Here is a 15,466-nt window from a genome sequence, read left to right as displayed (position 1 = left end):
TCGGCGTTTAACAACAAACAAACAAAGCATTCACGTCTATAATTAAAGTAAACATAATCTTGAACGCGACGTTAAACCCCTTTTGACATCACCATACAATATCAAAAAGTAAACCTTAGAAATGACATGGATGAGGAGTTACACATTCCATCAGATGACGCTATCAATGTTAATGTCAGGTGTGGTCACCAACGATATCGACTGTAAAAGATGCAAAATGGTTTGTAAAAACACAGTCTCCTTACTAATAGTGCAATAAACAAAGCAAGACAAAGCATTGACACTATTTCAGCAAGGCTGGTTTATCGTTTCTGTCGGTGAACAGGAACCAGGTAGTAATTGCATCCTGCTGCTCCCTGGTCACGTGGGTCATCCGGCATGTGGTAGTTAGGTTCAGCAGCATCTCCTTCTGGTGATCCGATTGGCTGCTGGACACGTGACTCATCCGGTTGAGAGTAGTAGACCACGCCCTTATCGCGATCGCCTCCTTCGTTAGACGTGGAGCCCGAGTGTCCTGACCTCCTAAAACAAGATAATGCTCAGTCAGAACGAATGGATAATATTGTTGTGTTTCTGCTTTTGTTTATATGTCTCACAAGATGTTTACATAATGACAAATACTAGTTCAAGTCCGTGTTGGTATTATTTACCTTTTAACACAAATAGCCATGATGAAACCAACAGAGACAAACCCTGTGACAAAGCCAACGCACACAAACACAATCTGAGTGTGACGTTCACCTGCAATGAAAAGGAAACAATGGAAATATGTTATCCAGAACAAAAAAGAATATCCTGACGTCGAGGTGCCTGGGGACAGATTAGACCCGTTAAGATCCGGGGTAGAATTGGTCTTCAGCAACCCATGTTTGCCGTAAAAGGCGACTATGCTTGTCATATAGCTAGCATATTGCTGAGTTCGGCGTTAAACAACAAACCAACAAATGAAGACAAAACTTCGCGCGTAAGACCCCAACATCATGCAGTTCACAGAAAATATCCCATTTACTGGAATCATCGAGTATGCCTGCAGTGTTAACCTGGAGTCATAATGAGGAGGATGTTTTTTAAAACGACCATCAGTGGATTACTGAACTGCCACGAGACACAACGTGACATTACGAGATACGATGCCTCAGAGTAATCATCAATCTGTGCCCATCCCAGCCTCCCCCACCCCCACCCCCCGAGATGCGTTCATGACGTACTCGTAAAACATGTAGATATTAACCACCTGCCACAGCTGTAGTGATAAATACAATAACACTCTTTTCTTAATAATTCAAACACTCTTCACCTGACGAAGATCGTGGCGCCACATGTGTGTCATGAGTCTCTGATTCTGAAACAATTTTTTAAAAATGATATGGGGGCACATAGATCAATGCAATAACAATGTAGAACAAAGACGTCCAGTTTGACCAACTCAAGTTTTAAACTATGTTTTTCTATCCAATTGACGTTTTCTCATTCAAAAGACAATAATAAGATGTCAGAAGAATGTATTCATTGAACCATGCTCGATACACATTGAAATACATACACAATATATTTTGATTCACATTTTGTTTCCTCTCCAAATACAACGTGGCCTGAAGGGTCTAGGAACCTCAACTCCGCTGCTTGCAACTTACAACAGCTAATATCATTATTAGAATCTCCCTATTTATTATGGTTGAGAAAGAGGTGCCTCCTTTCAGTATCACTTTCGCTTGATGCGGTTCACCTGTTTTAATCAGATATGGAAGAAGAATAACTTGGTGAAGTTGGAATAAATAAAATTGTCTCTCGAACAGACCACTGAGTATATATTTTATTAAACAATCGCATTCTCACCCCATCAGCTCGTGGTAAGTTACCATACCTTATACATACATGATAGATTATGTTTCATTTCCTTAGCACTGTACGTTGATACTAATAACGTTTCGTTTTTTCGTTGATGTCAATCTAACTTTCAAATAATGTTAGCTTAATTTGGTGAATAATTATGCTGAATGAGTGAGCGAGCATATATTGACAAGAAGAAATAGTGAGTGAGTGAGTGAGTATTGCATTATGCCACCGTTAAGCAATATCACAGAAATTGGCTTCACACATTGTACCCATGTCGGGAATCGAACCCGGGTTTAACCACTAGTCTACCCCACCGCCCCTCCAAGTAGAAATAGCAAAGGACATACCCTTACATGTGACTGTAACGTCAGAGCCGTTGTGTCCTGTAGAAAGGGAAGATAATTTATTGACGAAGACGTTTAATTTTAATGATAACATTACACGTTTTGTCATTAAAGGTGCATTATTAAATTATTACCTTCCAGTCTCATCCATATCTTGTCAGGGAGATAGTCTCGGATAACATCCACCTGTAAACTCCACTCTGATTGGCTGATGTTAATCTCCTTCATGAAGTGGACTGCCTGGTCGCCACCATGGATTGTGTACACTGTACGTGTCTTGTCCCTGATGGACAGTGTGGTCACGTGGCTGTTGTCCAGTCTGACGTCCAGCAGGGTGACGCGGCTCGCAGCTCCACTGACTGTACAGGTGCAGGTGTTTGTTTCCAGAGATGACATCTTCAGTCGGTCGCTGCTGATGTAGACCTCCTTGCCTGTTTCGGTCTGGCTGTCACACAACAAGACACTCGCAACTTGATCTGAAAAGTCATATCATGATGGATAAGTTCTTCATGAGGAGGGGTGGTCGGGTATCCTAGTGGTTAAAGCGTTCGCTCGTCACGCTGAAGACCCGGGTTCGATTCCCGATATGGGTACAATCTGTACCCCGCCGTGATATTGCTGGAATATTGCTAAAAGCGGTATAAAACCGCACTCACTCACTCACTCACTGTATGAGGAGTCATAAATTTGATTTGTTAACAAGGGATGATGCTTTGCTTTAAACATGATAAATAGGAAAGTAAATAATCAATGATTATGGTCGTATTTCCATATGTGAATATAAGTACGCACATCTGAAACTATGTATATGTTATTATATATATCCATACATACACTCCTTCAATATACAACGCTTAAATATTATATTATACATTGTGATAAATGGTAAGACAACTGCAGATGGGTTTCCAGGTGCCGGTGACAAATCCCCGTGTACAGCATGTTCCTTGAACACTTGCTACGTGGAGATTCCGGCTTAGAATAGATCCCCAGCAACCTTTGTCGAGCGAGGCGAGTTAATATTGGGCCGACCGTACAGCTGGAATATTGTTAATTGCTGCATTAAACGACAAACAAACCACTTTACTTCGGAGTGTCAGATATTTTGGTCAACTCGTTATAAAGAGTACAACGCGATTACAGAAAGGAATCAAACAGAGAGCAACATAAAGACTTGAATGGTTAGAATAGTCTGGTCAGCTGGCAGTTTCTGTACGTTTGCTTCGTGACATTCAGATTCCACTATTGTAGTATGTGAGCCAATCTATGTAATGAGCATCATCTTGAAAACTAGTGTACAAAGACGTTGTTTCAGTGGTAACATGGCACAAACTAAAACAAACGTGGAACATAGTCTCGCTTAAAGTTAAAAATCTTCACTATATGTCCCTGTAAATGGCAGGCTGTAAGTTACCTTTAACACACTGATGCAATACAACGAGATGTGACGGGCGTTTCTTTCTCTCTCCTACTGGGAGGTCCTTCAGACCATGGATAGAGGAACTCGTGTCACTCTCCAGGATACAGTACCTCTTCTGACTACACTCCTCCAGAACCTCCGTGATCGCGGCCTGATAAGCCCTCTTCTGATGCACTTCCGACGTCATTAACAAACATTCCCCAACGTCATAATATTCATCATTGAATTTTTCTACACAGGATCTGTAGTCTGCATTCCTGTCGTCACCGTCCCTACTTACATGAGCTCTTTGCAAGAAGTGTTTGACCAACACTGATTCATTTCTGGGACACTTGATCTCTTCACTCCCCTGATTGTAACAAACGCTATTAACATCCCCTTCTATTTCTGCCACATCCACTTTGTCACAAATGATGGAACCTGAAGTATAACAGAAAAAGTGCATGAGCTTATTTCACAAAGATTATTGATTTGTATTTTGAATTCAGGAACAGGGAAGTTCAGGACAACGTCAGTGTGAAGAGTGAGTATATATTCAACGTCGCATTGCCAAGAAAAGAGTCACGCAGTTTTCAATGTGCAGAAATAAAGAAAGTTTATGACAAATACGGCTCACCTAAACAAGTATTAGGTACCTTTCAGAGGACAAAACTGTATACCTTGAAGCAGTGGCATATGATATATTCTATCCCTGACAAGACACTCCCCCAGAAATTAACTCACCCACTCTGCATATAAGATTGACAGGAAATGCCGCATTGGCAATAAGAGAGTCACGCAGGTTTCCCAGATGGCATCCGGCGGGAAATGAAACAGAAGGAAAAAGAGAGGTTCCAGATTACCTATTCAAGGTGGTCAAAACGTACAATGTAAAACCAAAGGGCTAACATACAGTCTCAAGGCTTTGACGATGTACACCAAATATTTGACAACATTTAAACATAGTCTGTTCGACCATTGAGAGCAAACTGAAAACTCGAAAAACTGAAATATTTGAAAAGGGTCCAAGAGGACCTATTTCAAATTATAAATGCTGCATAAAACACGGTATAAGCAGATTTAATATTTGAAACGCATTTATACAATAAAGTCCGACATTATTTGCCATTGTCGCAGATTTTCATGCCATGTACTTTCTCAAACATCAACACAGCTCCTCGCTTTATATGAGACCTTTAGTGGAATCTAATCCTATATGCAACACAGAGATATAAGTAGCATATAGTTGCTTCCAGTTCACTTGAAGAAAGCATTTATGTATACAACCTTGTTTCTAAACACATTTGAATTGTCAAACTTGATACTTTTTTTCAAGAAGCGCGAAATACAGATGGACGGCAGAAATTTAGGAAATAAGTTAATTCTTTCGGCTGAGTGAAATATTTGACTCACCATATCAGAGCCATACAGCGATATAGAGTGAGCATATTCAAAACACTACAGGTTCATAACAAATACAGTTGACCTCAAAACCGGATCACAATGTAATTACCAGTGGCATGGATTGTTTCATTGAAATATGGTGTCCCCCGCCGTGATATTGCTGGGATATTGCTGAAAGCGGCGTGAATATTAGTCACAAGTACATTAAACTGTATAAACTTGGCGTTGTTAGACCTCACATTTTCTTTAACCTGTTTGATTGTCAAATACATCTGATCTTATTATATGGCGAAGAATTATGGGGCTGTCGAGAGTCATATTCTATCGAAAAGGTTCAAAAAAGATTTCTTAATGTGGGCATGTCAACTCCCAGTAATATGGTTTATGGTGAATGTGGGAGGTTCCCACTATATATATTGATATGTTGATATGTTCCGACAGTATTGGCATTCTACACTTTCAGGAGGTCGAGATACGACACATATCGTAATATTAAGTCTCTCCTTGAACCAGAGTCGTATCTTTCAAATTTAAGATGCAAACACCACCGCAATACATTTATACGCCTTAGGTTGGGTCTGAGTGATTAAAAAGAGAATAGAGGAAGATATTTAGATATTGGAAAGTCACTAAGAATTTGCCCCGTCTGTAACCTTGGTGCTGAAGACGAATTTCATGTTATGTTTATTTGCCCTGTAAATAACAAAATAAGAATGAAATATCTTCCCGCCTGGTCATTTTCAATTATATCTACTAATAACTTTGAATGGATGTCTGCTGTCAAGCAAAAGGTATAGGGATCAACTACAAGTATCTTTATGCATTCACCATGCTTTTGTGTTACGTCAGTTGTTGTTGTCTTGATAGTCCGTATACTACAACATTTGGTAAAGTAACTGTATGTCTATGTAACTCACTTGTATATGGGCCAATGGCCTTTCATAAAAAATACCACTGAATTGAAGTGAATTAAATTGAATAATGCTAACAGGAAATCGGCCTAGATGTTTTTGCGTCTCAATGAAGTGGTTCAAGTATTATGGGGAAGGTTTAGGTTTGGGTACATGAAGCGAATATAGATTTTGATTATAACCGATCTTCAGTAATCCCAAATTCGCCATTGCAACCTGCAGAAAATATCATCCGATACCTGAACACTCCTAATTCTGCCATATTAGAATGGAAACCACCTGTGCTATCATTACAGATTTTACACTTTGATTCGATTTTCTTTTGTTTAATTCGAAACCACACGCTGAACATATCTAATCTACGTGTGAATCCTCTACATTGAAAACACGAGGTTTATCTCCCAGTTCTACATCCCTGGAGTCCAGGACAGGTCAGATTGCAAGATTAAAAAATGTCATGGAAAAATAGTTTTCAAATTCATGATTAGGGTTATCCATGTTTGACAAATGGTCGCCTGCTTAACAACGACTAAATTACGTTTATCAGTAAATTGCATTTGAGTCAAGCATTAGGTGGGAAGGAGGAACTTTAGCGACGGACACACTATCCACTATCATTATCAAACAATACGTAATGTGATGAACAGGACAAATTGTTATTTGTGCGCATTAATCTACTTACCAGAGCAATAGGATACCATTAATACCAGTATTGTTCCAGACACCCTCACGTCGCCCATGGTTGCACAGCGTGCTGTGGCTTCAAAACATTTCCTCATATTGACTCTTGGGTGAACGAGTCACGTGACTTATTTCCTGTGACCTGTGATAGTTTGCCTGTTTGAAAATTGGTTTGTCTACAGAAATGTGTTTTTTTCACAATTATTTTATTTCTCTTCATGTTTTTGCATCAATAACCTTTACACCTTGTATTTCTATAACACTACAGAACAACTAATATCTCTTTCACTTTAATTAACTATCTTTTGAACAGCAATAACTATTTCACTTTAATTAACTATCTTTTGAACAGCCTCTGCTGATAACATTGTAAGATTGTGTCCATTAACAGTCGTGTGTGACCACTGGTAGTTGATGGTGCGCCGGCGAGATCTAGGATTGATTACCTAAATGGGGAAGATGTGAAGCCCTCTTTTTAGTGTCCCGTCGGGTATTGCTTGAACATTGGGTAAAACCTAACTAACGCACTCTTTCTTACAGGAGAGGGATAAGGATAAGTTATATTTCATACCGAAGCGCTCAGGCCAGTAGTACAATTCTGTTTTCGAGAGTGGGTGCTGATATGTTTAACAGGTCGTAATTTAATTAACATAGCATGATAAATGAACATTGATAGTTTTTTAGAGTATCTTTATCAGTTGTTGACATGATCGATATAAAGTTTTGTTGAGTTGGATGTATATAAAAATGTAGTTCAATATATTTAGTCTTAGATGGTCGTATTTTGGACAGACCAACAGATGTGAAACTCATCTTCAATGTAGTAAGTATGTAAGTAAATATCCTTGAGTCTGCATTGTTAGGTACACATTGATTATACAAAATATACCCATTCTTACATATGATGTAGCAATGTGTTAACCCCGAAATCTGTACGTACAAGAACTGTTTGTGAAACCAATCAACAACCAACAAGAAGTATACAATCAACAAATGTATTACAAAAGTAATTAAGTTTACAAATCAATACAAATTACTGCACAGCAATTACAATGGCCGTAAACAATAGAGTTGTAGTACAATATTCAATGGCAATAAATACTCGCTGTGGTCAGTACCAAATACAAAAATACAGTGGTGATAGCAAAAGTCAGTGATAATAATATATATTGGCGACAGTGGTCAAGCTTCCGAGATGGGCTAGGCAGGAAATCAGGGACGATGAGTGATCCTCACATGAAAGCTGGTTCCGATGTAATGAAGAGACACGTTAACACGTACATATCGCCAAGTCGTTTGTAAACATTCGCTAGAAATACAGACGGGAGTGACATGTGTACCTTGTACAGTGCACAAGCCAAAACCCAGGCGACATTAAGTAACATTGGTCGCGGAGAGTGGTTGGATGGATGGCACTGTTATTCAAGTTTGACTCCTACCCCACCCTGAAGCACATGTGTCACATACGGTTTCTCCTTAGGTAACAGACTTTGTTCGCAATGTGAATCTGTTCAACCAGCAGTGAATGGGTACCCGGTAGGATGAGATAATACATTTATTGTTTACGTTCTAGGGCGTCATTAGGAAGCTTGGGTTGTATACTCCCCAGGAAGCTGAGAATGAAATTCGCGTGCACACTGACCCTCTAACCGTGGTGATAATGTAGCGCTTTGAGCATGCTTTAGGGCGTGGATACGGTATGCACATGTTTGTTTGTTATTGTTCTTCTAATTCTTCTATCATCATCATCATCATCATCATCATCATCATCATTATTATTATTATTATTATAAGTCATAGCAGTGAGAATGAGAAAACAGCTTATCCCGCCGTGTTGCGTGTCAAATGCTACGTCCAGCACAAGATGACCTGTTGCCTTTGCATTTCAGTGAGTGAGTGAGTGAGTATGGAGTCGCGGTAACAAGTGTGGCCATCCTGGTTTGTGTCATCGTACCCCGACGGCATTGATCCTTACTCATGCTGTCAACCACTGGTTGCCATGCAAAGACGAACATGACGATAAATCTGGCATACTGCATACTGCGTGGTGTAAAACAACATTCACTCAGTCACTCGTTGTATGGGAAAACCATCGTTTCAAGCAAGGAGACATTGATGAAATCACCAGAAACAAGGTGGTTTCTAGTGTATCTGGGGTGTCACAGAATATGAAACAACGGAAGTGGGTACAGTGATAGAGATTCACTTTTCTGGTGTTCCCAGCTGTGCTATTGCTGGAATATTGCTAAAAGCGGTGTAAAAACTCACTCACTCACTCACTCACTCACTCACTCACTCACTCACTAAGTAGCCTTCCATCTGTGTCTCTCACACTGTGCCGTTTATGTCAAGTTTAATACTTGATTGAAATGCACATAATTATAAAGACATGGTAAGGATTCAGTTTTTATTGCTGGGTCATGTAACGAGATATTTTTTAATATTCATGACTTGATGGCCAAGTTCGAGTCGCCTGATATGCGCACATCAATGTTATGTTGTAAACGGACAAGTTTAAAGTGGTTTCATATATTTTAGTCAAGTTATTTAGATACGTGCTATTTCTAATATGGTGCATGATTAATCATAATGTAGGAGAATAAAAAGCTCTTTAAATCCGAAAACCGAAGATAATACTCAGATCACTCAGCCACGCAGAAAAATTATGAAGCAGTTTCAGTTTGACATTGAGAGTCGAGGAAATACTTTGATAGAAGTAAATACTAAGAGAGTTACATTTCTGTTATGTATATATACATGTGTAACCGGGGCTGTTCACAAATAACACGGGTTGTTGTATGTGAAGAGGATTTATTGACGGTCTGAACAAACGCCCTGAAACATATACCTAAAATAATAAATATACACTTAAAAATATATATTTATATATAAATATACACAGACATAAATATGCAATCATATTGTATTATATTCAGTCACATTGTTAAACCGATGACATCATAGAAATAGATAGAAAATACTTTGAAGTGAGTGAGTGAATATTGTGTAACGCCGCTTGTAGCAATATTCCAGCAATATCACGGCGGGGGACACATGAAATGGACATCACACATTATACCTATGTCGGGAATCGAACCCGGGTCTTTAACCACTTAACCACTTTAACGCTTTCACCACTAGGCGACCCGACCGCCCCAAATACACTGAAGAATGTGTTATAAGTCACAATAACTGCATATGCATTTCTATCCCTATACATGTGATGATATGCTAAATACAACTAATGTTAACATTACTACACAAGAAACTACAAGCATACTCTGAAGGTGAACCCGGGGCGCAAACTGAGTTCACCCAACACAAACTGACACGACAATGATGCCTGCATCTAAATACAAATACAAAGACAAATATACTCACTTAGGTAAAACTGGTAATCTTAGCAAACACGCTTTATGTGTTACACAAAACATACACATGAACGCTTTAGTGAGTGTGTGAGTGAGTTGGGTTTAACGCCGCTTTTAACAGTATTCCAGTTACACCACGGCGTGTCAGCTTAATGTGGGAGGAAAGCCCGAAGTGATGCAGGTCTCAGACGTTTACCACTTCGGTGAAACCCACGACCACGGGTATGGTGCTGACAAACCTAGAAACGTAATTGAGGCGAACCGGAATTTGAACCCACAATCACAGGTTTCTGGCTGCCCAAGGGACGCAACTCTGCTCAGTGAATCGCGGCGCCTTAGACGACTGGGCCACCCGTGCCCCCTATCAACGCTTTACATTATACATAAATAACATAGCTATAAGTAAACATATACACAATAAATACATACGCTCTAGCTCACTCATTCTCAAATGAAACATTTAGGAAAGGTGAAGATATACAATATTCGAATTCTCTCGGAACTCCCTGACCTAGTTAAAACAAATAAATGGCTGCAATTATATCACTATATGTAATGACTTATCTAAATAAGTATTAAGACTTTGTAACACTACAACTGACCACACGAATAGATACAAGTACATTAGAACAATACGTATAAAAACATTACTAACTGATCTCAAGAGGTGAAAATGTTTCACAATGCAAATGTTGGTTGTTGTCAAGATGTAGTGGCTGGTGTGCTGGTTTAAATGTTTAAATTTTAAACAAGTGCCAATGAGGCGTTAGCTTAATTAAACAAAGGACCGACCCAAGCTACCTACCCTACCCCACAGCCAGTTGAAGTTAAAGACAAGAAAACTCCACGCAGAGATTAAGTCATTATTCTGCTGCAGCGCTGAGAGAATACAGCTGCCATACAAGTTTGTTTAATGCAATACAATAAAAGGTTAATACATCATCTCATTACAAAACAATATATGCATACAAAGATATGAAATACAGAAAATAGACATATACATGTATACAACGCTGCCACACGTGCCTTAAAAACTACACTGACTTTTACCGTGAATGTGAAGGATCTCATTGATGAGCGACACCTGGGACTGTTACCTGTATAGATGGGGGTGGTCGGGTAGCCTAGTGGTAATAGCGTTCGCTCGTCACGTCGAAGACCCTGGTTCGATTCCCCACATGGGTACAATGTGTGAAGCCCATATCTGGTGTTCCCGGCCGTGGTATTGCTGGAATATGCTAAAAGCGGCGGAAAACCATACTCACTCACTCACTCACTCACCTATGTATGTGGGTGGTACACGTGTCATGGGTGTGCTGAAGACTAAAAAACTATAATTGTAATAGAGTTGCAGTTCAATAAGATGGCATGGTGTGTTGTCTATATAAGTCCTCATATATCGTAACATAGGTCCAGATATCGGCATCTCCACCTTGCCTACAGTTTGTCACCGACAGGGAGATATAGCAACAGAGATTCAGAAAATGTTAAAGTTCATATACCGCTATATTGCCTTACATGTAAAATACTTCAGGTTTAGTACTGGCCAACCGAAGGAAGCAGGGAGATATAGCAACAGAGATTCAGAAAATGTTAAAGTTCATATACCGCTGTATTGCCTTACATGTAAAATACTTCAGGTTTAGTACTGGCCAACCGAAGGAAGCAGGGAGATATAGCAACAGAGATTCAGAAAATGTTAAAGTTCATATACCGCTGTATTGCCTTACACGTAAAATACTTCAGGTTTAGTATTGGCCAGTGGCGTGCTGATGCACCGCTACCGACAGTTTGGATAGTGTTATGTTCTCAGTGTAAGTCACAGTCCACTAACATGGAGTTGTGCCGGTGTAAGTTATGTATAACAAGGAGGCTAAGAGAATTTATGGATGTCAACTTCCTTATTATGAGGAACACAACGTTTCAGAGTACATGCTTACTCCTTCATTAGGTGAATCATTCATCTGATGAAGGAGTAAGTATATACTCCGAAACGCAGTGATTCTCATAATATAGAAGTTGACATCCATACATTCTCTTCCTTGTGTGTATCCCTTCTAAATGCCTTTCAAAGACTTAACAAAGAGGTTGTCATCCATGAAACACCTTGTCATGGTTCCAACCCACTTTTACAAACACTCTCAGAAAGGTGAGGTGAGGTCGCGTCGCGTCGCGTCCAAGATAATTGCATTTATATAACGACGTGCATGCACATGTGTGTGCGTGTGTGTGGCTGCTTTTACTAGTCCGGACTGATGCCGCTTAGCGTGCTAGCCCACTGAGATACGATGCCGAAGTCTAACATGAATACCCCACCCAGACACAGTATACTGACTCAGAGCCGACCAGTCCTTGTTTTAGCCCCTTAATGCCGAGCGCCAGACAAGGTAAGAACAAGTACCATCTTTTAACGTCTTTTGGTATGACGCTGCCTGGGATCGAACCCCGGACCTTCCGCTCTCTGGTCGGATGCTCTACCACTACACCACGGAGGCGGTCACTCTCACAAAGACTCTCATAATGGAGGCATCATCACATGTTCGTATGTGACAAGTATTTTACAGCCCACCACTAGACTCTTGCTGACTATACGAGCTTTAAATCACCATTCTATAACAGTGAAACCCCGCTGTTATATATGATTTGAAGGTTCACTGCGACTGGCTTGTCAGATAACAATTGTATTAAGGATAACGATAATGAATGGAATGAATTATTCAGATTATGTGGAATCAGAAACAACATCCAGGCTCGACAGCTTGCTATTACAGAGGTTCAAGACTGGTTTTGCATGACAACTGCCTATTGATATAATATGTCACACCAGGCTACTCCTTTGTGCCCAACACGACATTAGATCGAGGGCTGTCTGTGTCATCCCTATCTGTACCGCAGGACTGCGATAGAGCTGGGTGCAATTAGAATCTTCGGAGCACTGTGATCAGTTTCAGGGAAGGATTCAACTTGAATCTTTACAGCATTGTAGTCGGTTTCAGCGGATGATTCAATTTGAATCGTCAAAGCGTTGTGGTCTATTTTAGGGGAGGATTCAAGTTGACTCTTCATAGCGTTGTTGTCGGTTTCAGCGGAGGATTCAAGTTGAATCGTCATAGCGTTGTGGTTGGTTTTCGGGGAGGATTCAAGTTGACTCTTCATAGCTTCATGGTCGGTTTCAGAGGGGGAATTAATTTGAATCGTCATGGCGTTGTGGTTGGTTTTAGGGGAGGATTCAACACTTGAATCAGTGGGATTCAGGGGAAGTGGGCCCCTGGCTGTGGGTTGATGAGAGGAGGACACACCCAGAACCTGGTGGGGTACGGCGTAGATAGGATCCTCGTAGTCGTTGTCTTCTAGTGCATCGTGGGCCGGTTGTGGAGCAGCAGTCGGTTTGAGTTGGTGCTGCTTCCTGTACACAATAATAACTAATGTACTAGTCCACTATAATAACTGTTTTATGTCATAGTGGCTACCTGCCTGTAAAGGAAGGAATAACTGACGGTAGCGAAACCCGGGCGCAATACGGTAATGTTCATAGATTGGCATACACAACTGGTTTTTTTAGAAAGGGCTCTTAATGAAACGCCAATATATGATATCAGTTAAAAAAGGGTTGGGATTTGTCTTGTTACGCATTATCCGTGCCCCAGATTACGTTCATTACGCGACCCAATTCCTATCATGATCACTAGATCAGCGTGCACTCATATGACATTCCCCGCTCCATGGGGATCATACAGCTCGATTTGCCTTTACCATCACATCCATTTGGGTATCCTGCTTATTTTGGGTATCCAAGCTTATTTGGAAAGTCATTTAGGAGACATCACATGTAACATGTGTTTCAGTGTCGGGCAGGACAAGAGGCCTAGAACATCTCAGGAGTCACCCATCCACAACTCTCCGAAGCCGGCGTTGAAACATATTTAATCATCTTTGGGAATGTAGCCAAAACATATTGGAGAGAGTTAAAAGGTGAAGTCTTTTGTTTGGTTCCTTTGTTTGTTGTTTAACGCCGCACTCAGCAATATTCAAGCGGTCTGTAAATAATCGAGTCTGGACCAGACAATCCATCGACTGACATCATGAGCCTCGATCTGCACAATTGGGATACAATGACATGCATCAACCAATTCACCCGATCCCGTTTTTCAGCTCACAGTAAAAATATGATAATATTTAATTAAATGGCAGTTTAAATGCTTCTGCTCGCATGCAAAGGTAAAGTAAGTGGGCGACGCAGGGGCACAACCATCACATCTGATGGTCATTTATAAGTGCATCAAAGGTAAAGTAAGTGAGTGAGTGAGTGAGTTGGGTGGTTGAGTGAGTGAGTTTGGTAACAGTATTTCAGTTCATGCAGGCTTTAGATATCTACCATTTCTTTGAGGCCGGTGACACGCAATAAGACGGGCATGTTGCAAACAACGCTAGACACGGTAGACACGGAAGACACACGGTAGACACACGGTAGACACACGGTAGACACTCGGTAGACACACGGCAGACACACGGTAGACACACGGTAGACACACGGTAGACACACGATAGACACACGCTGTTTGTGGCGAGGTGCAATTAGGTGATCTAACAGAAGAAACCATAAACGTTTGTTACAATAACCAACACAAAAGCATCCAGTGCTCCAGGAACGAGAAACTCCTGGTGCTGAAGATACTGCAACGGGCAACAGTAGATGCGGACTGTAAAGACTCCAGTACGGAGTACAGTTGTTGTCGCGCTAAGCTCGGTGACAAACTGTATGACATTGGAGGATGTTCTCTCAACCAGACAGATGCTGCTGCCAAGAGGACCTACCAGGCAGCCATCACGGAGGTTCTGGAGGTGTGTAGTCAGAAGAGGTACTGTATCCTGGAGAGTGACCTGGGATCGTCAATCCACGCCCTCAAGGATCTTACAGTGGGCGACGCAGCGGCACAACCATCACATCTGATGGTCATTTATAAGTGCATCAAAGGTAAAGTAAGTGAGTGAGTGAGTGAGTTGGGTGGTTGAGTGAGTGAGTTTGGTGACAGTATTTCAGTTCATGCAGGCTTTAGATATCTACCATTTCTTTGAGGCCGGCGACACGCAATAAGACGGGCATGTTGCAAACAACGCTAGACACGGTAGACACGGAAGACACACGGTAGACACACGGTAGACACACGGTAGACACTCGGTAGACACACGGAAGACACATGGTAGACACACGGTAGACACACGGTAGACACACGATAGACACACGGTAGACACACGGTAGACACTCGGTAGGCACACGGCAGACACACGGCAGACACACGGTAGACACACGGTAGACACGATAGACACACGGTAGACACACGGTAGACACGGAAGACACACGTAGAAACACGGAAGACACACGGTAGACACACGGTAGACACACGATAGACACACGGTAGACACGGAAGACACAGAGTAGACACACGGTAGACACACGGTAGACTCTCGGTAGACACACGGCAGACACACGGTAGAAACACTGAAGACACGGAAGCCACG

The 15,466-nt window shown here is 41.1% G+C and overlaps 1 protein-coding gene across 1 annotated transcript in view; it reads right to left on the bottom strand.

Moving 5' to 3' along the window:
- Positions 1-297: 297 nt before the first annotated feature.
- The window catches only part of LOC125372770, an 82,900-nt gene continuing 67,731 nt past the window's right edge, over positions 298-15,466 (bottom strand). Inside the window, exons 2-7 of the mRNA XM_048383399.1 lie at positions 3,595-4,020; positions 2,315-2,656; positions 2,184-2,219; positions 1,298-1,342; positions 651-741; positions 298-522 (exon numbers count right to left, since the gene is read on the bottom strand). Of these exons, the coding sequence (XP_048239356.1) occupies positions 303-522; positions 651-741; positions 1,298-1,342; positions 2,184-2,219; positions 2,315-2,656; positions 3,595-4,020 (1,160 nt within the window). The 3' untranslated portion in view covers positions 298-302. The remainder of the gene's footprint in view (positions 523-650; positions 742-1,297; positions 1,343-2,183; positions 2,220-2,314; positions 2,657-3,594; positions 4,021-15,466) is intronic.

Source organism: Haliotis rufescens, unplaced genomic scaffold, assembly GCF_023055435.1.
Source record: "Haliotis rufescens isolate VD_foot unplaced genomic scaffold, xgHalRufe1.0.p SCAF_48, whole genome shotgun sequence".
In the NCBI taxonomy this organism is placed as follows: domain Eukaryota; kingdom Metazoa; phylum Mollusca; class Gastropoda; order Lepetellida; family Haliotidae; genus Haliotis; species Haliotis rufescens.
This window is presented reverse-complemented; position numbering and strand designations above follow the sequence as displayed.